A 3,977-nucleotide genomic window follows, 5' to 3' on the forward strand; every position below is an offset into this window, starting at 1 on the left:
CAGACTTGCGGGCAACGTTTCTTTCAAAGTGGCCACCTCCGTCAACACATAAGGACTCACACAGGTGAGAAACCTTACAAGTGCCAGACTTGCGGCAAAGGATTCACTCAAAGCTTCTCGCATCGCAGACATCTGAAGACTCACACAGGTGGAAAACCTTACGTATACAAGACTTGCGACAAAGGTTTCACCGACAGTGCCAACCTGCACGCGCACATGAGAATTCACAAATCTGCTAAACATTTCAAGTGTCAGACATGCGGCGAAAGATTTATTCAAAGAACGAAGCTCCTCTTACACTTGTGGAATCACCTCGGGACTCGCACGAGTGAAAATCCGTACAAAGTACCAGGCATGTGGTGAAAGGTTTACTCACAGAGCTGCTAAGCCATGTAATTGTCAGACTTTTCGGGCAGCTTACTCAAAGGCGTTTTCTCTAGTAAGACACATAAGAGAACACCAGTGTTAAACCCCTCGCCTACCATACTACTGTATTTGCAAAGGCTTCCCTCATGGTACCCATCTTGCAGTCATATACACGGCTCAGATATTTTGCATGCAATGGATCCTGGTCCCTCCCCACTGTCTTAAAATAAAGTGATCCGCGGGCACATGAATCGTTGCCATATGAAATGTAATTGAAATGAAATGTAATAGGAATGCAATGTAATAGGAATGAAACGAAAAAGGCATGAAATGTAATAGTCAAGCCCGACACCGAATTATTTCATGTATTTCTGAGTTATTTAAAGTCGGGGTTTTAACTGTTTCTTTTTAATCTCTGTAGTCTGTTGTTCTTCTTAAATTACTTTGTATTTTTTTAGAATTTTGTGATTTATTTCCCTCTTTTGATTTTGCCGTCGCCGCTTTGGCTTGATTGTTATTTCATTTGCACTACGTGTAGTTTACCCAACAATAAATCTGTAGAAAAACAAAAACTTGAACTGCTTGAACTTCTGTATTGCCTTGTGCACGCTGGGCCCGAACCAAATCTGAGTTGACGATCGAGCCGCGGTTTTCGTTGTACGGCGGAATACCCACGCTGCCTTTTGTCTCCTCCGGCCGGCCCATCGGCGCGCCACTGCCGAATCCAGTGTTGCGATTTAAGTTAGGCAAAAATTTGCACCAATACACCTGTGTGGAGCAGCTGGCAATGTCTCAGTACGCGTGTGTAGAAATTTTGCCTAGTAGGCAGGCGTAGATGCAGCCCACTCCTCACAGGTGTATACGTGTGAATTTTTGTCTAACTTTTATCGCAACACTGTCCAGCCATAACAACGCTCACAGACTCACTCAACTGATAGACACTACCACTGCCAGACTGACACTTGTGCGAACGCTCTCGCCGCCTGTAGGGTGAGCTGCATAAGCAGCAGGGGGCGGGCAGTTACGGATATAAAGAGGGAAAGGACTCCCAGACCCGGGACAAGGATGGTCATTGCTCGGCTGGCAGTAGAAGCTAGCTGACCGGTTGAACTCAGTTACACAATTAGACAAGGTGCTTTTTCAGTCGTGCGCATGCTGGGGGATGCGTCGCGACAGCAGACCACTACCCAGCCGGCGCCCCGCCCCCCCCCACTCCCCACTCCCCTCGCGACCACAGACGGCTCTAGCGCAGCCAACGGTGCTGACCACCATGTCGAGCGGGCAGGCTGACGATAGGGAATATGAAGATATTGAAGTGTTTTTCACCACCTCAGAGTGGAAGGAATTGACCATTGAAGAGAAAAAGTCACATCAGAAATCAAAGGGCAACTATGAAGCCATACGGCGCTGCGGTGAGTGATAACAAGTGTTCTTCGTGTGGTCGATGACGGCATAACCTCTCTTTGTTGTCATTTGCAGCTTTGCATTAGACAAATTTGTATGCACTCGTGAAGTGAGACCCTAACTAAGCAACAACATACACTCCTATTTAGACACTGACATTTCTGTGTCAGTGTACAACTAGATCGATCCCAAAACAAAATTTTCGAAACCGTCCCGGTATCCTAGTCAGTGTTCGGATACCTACCACATTGATACAATTTTAATTCGGTGACAGTGACTCAAGTGTCGCAATAAGCCTCCTGTGGTGGTAAATATGATGCCATAGTGTATAGATAGATGCACAACTACTAGATACTGTAATCTGACGGAACTGTAATGGCACGCAACCTAACCTCTTATGGGCAGCCGCTCGCCACTCATCTGCTGTAAGGCGGCCGCCAAAGCGCTACGCTACACCACCCCGCCAGCGACACGACCTTATAGCTCCTCTTTTCGCGTAACCTCCCCGTACAGAATCACTGTTGTACAGAATCACTGTTCAACAGAATGATCTGATTTCTGAACCTGAAATGTCATTGTTTTGGTTTATTTTTCAGGGTGGACCACAAGACCCTCGTTTTTCATGTGCCGGAAGCTCCCTGCTCCAGAGCGTCCGCAGCCACCTCAGCAGCAGGACGAGGCTTCCGGAGAGGAAGCGGCGTTCCCATCTCTAGTGAACCATGCCGAGGAACATGGACGTCCTCCACGCCCATCCCCTGACCTGCCCCGCGAGGGTAAGCTTTAGAGGCCTTTATTTGTGTCCACTCTTTTTGCCTACATGCAGGCGTCCAAGGCGGTACAAAGTGGGGGGGAGGGGGGTAAAGGGATCTGTTGCCTGCACTCCCCCTTCCCCCTTTCGACGTAGGGATTAAAGTACCTTGAGAGTGTGTCCGAATCTCAATAGAATCACTACGAATCGGTCGGATCGACCGTGACCGGCCTGTATCGACGACGTAATTTTATCGCGGTTCGCGACGTCCTGTAGCGAGGGATGGTTGCAGGTTGCCCTCCCCGCTGATCAGCCCCGCCCCTTTGTCATTCCGACCGATTCGTAGCGACACGATTGAGAGTTCGGACACACTCGCAGTCATTCCCTAATTAAAAGCAGTCGTGCTCCCCACGAAGGAATTTCCTGGAGATATTAGTCCGATTTTCATTTGTATCTACTCTTACAGGCGCCAGACACGTGCCCAGGATCTCCGAGCCCAGCACCCCTGGTCTCAGCACTCCCTTGCTCAGCACCCCGGAGGTCAGCACCTCCGATGTCAGCACCTCCGATGTCGGCACCCCCGAGGTCAGCACCCCCGGGCTCAGCACCCCCGGGCTCAGCACCCCCGGGCTTAGCATCCCCGGGCTCAGCACCCCCGGGGACAGCACCCCCGGACTCAGCACCCCCGGACTCAGAACCCCCAAGCTCAGCACCCCTGGGCACAGCACCCCCGGGCTTAGCACGCCTGTGCTCAGGAACCCAGCGCTCAGCACCCCCGAGCCCATGGCTCTCCGCACCGTTCGGCGGGCCGTAAGCCGGAAGACGCCGGAGCCGGAGCTGCATGTTGGCGCCGTCCACTGTAAGTTTCGCGGCGGCTAGCAGGTGAATTGCATGCAGCCTGTGGGAGGGTAGCATACGCGATCGGAGCCTTAAGGCTCTCCGCATTCCCTGGAGCCCTGTAGCCATCTCTCATTGCAGGCGTCGCCCACGAGCCTAGGACTTCCGCGGCCCCCGCGGCCCCCCCGGCCCCACGCCACCCCAAGCGGGCCATGAGAAGCAAGATGCACGAGCCCGAGCCGCAGGATCACGTCTCTCTTGGTAAGTTTCACGACGGCGGGCGCGTTCAGGCAAGCGTGCGGGTCGAGTGCGCTTCGGAGCCTTAAGGCACCATGGTCTCCTGTAGGTTGGCAAACCCGCCGCTACGTCAGCGTGCTCCGACGGCTCCACCGCATCAGCCCGGCTTGATCCGCGTCCAATAGGTCGTATTCTGATGCGGTAGTAACGGCGGTGGCGCTCATTTATTGGCCGCCATGATGGTGCCCAAGTTCTGCATAGGAGCCTTGGAAGAAATCGCTTTTGTGTTTTTGTTACATATGAATGTGGTGCTCCAGACCTTTGAAATTTTTTTGATGCACGAATAAAACTGTTTCGCACATTTCAAAAAAAAAACAAAAAAAAA

General features: G+C 51.9%; 1 protein-coding gene across 4 annotated transcripts in view; it reads left to right on the forward strand.

The window, feature by feature from the left end:
* The first annotated feature begins 1,580 nt into the window (after positions 1–1,580).
* Positions 1,581–3,977, forward strand: part of LOC113202820 (zinc finger protein 672-like) — a 7,504-nt gene continuing 5,107 nt past the window's right edge. For all 4 annotated transcript variants that reach the window (XM_026417238.2, XM_026417240.2, XM_052265577.1 and 1 more), the window contains exons 1-4: positions 1,581–1,778; positions 2,367–2,543; positions 2,985–3,377; positions 3,497–3,616. In XM_026417238.2, coding sequence (XP_026273023.2) covers positions 1,637–1,778; positions 2,367–2,543; positions 2,985–3,377; positions 3,497–3,616 — 832 coding nt within the window. In that variant the 5' untranslated portion in view covers positions 1,581–1,636. The remainder of the gene's footprint in view (positions 1,779–2,366; positions 2,544–2,984; positions 3,378–3,496; positions 3,617–3,977) is intronic.

Source organism: Frankliniella occidentalis, unplaced genomic scaffold (genome assembly GCF_000697945.3).
Source record: "Frankliniella occidentalis isolate FOCC.00 unplaced genomic scaffold, Focc_3.1 Scaffold28, whole genome shotgun sequence".
Classification (NCBI taxonomy): Eukaryota; Metazoa; Arthropoda; class Insecta; order Thysanoptera; family Thripidae; genus Frankliniella; species Frankliniella occidentalis.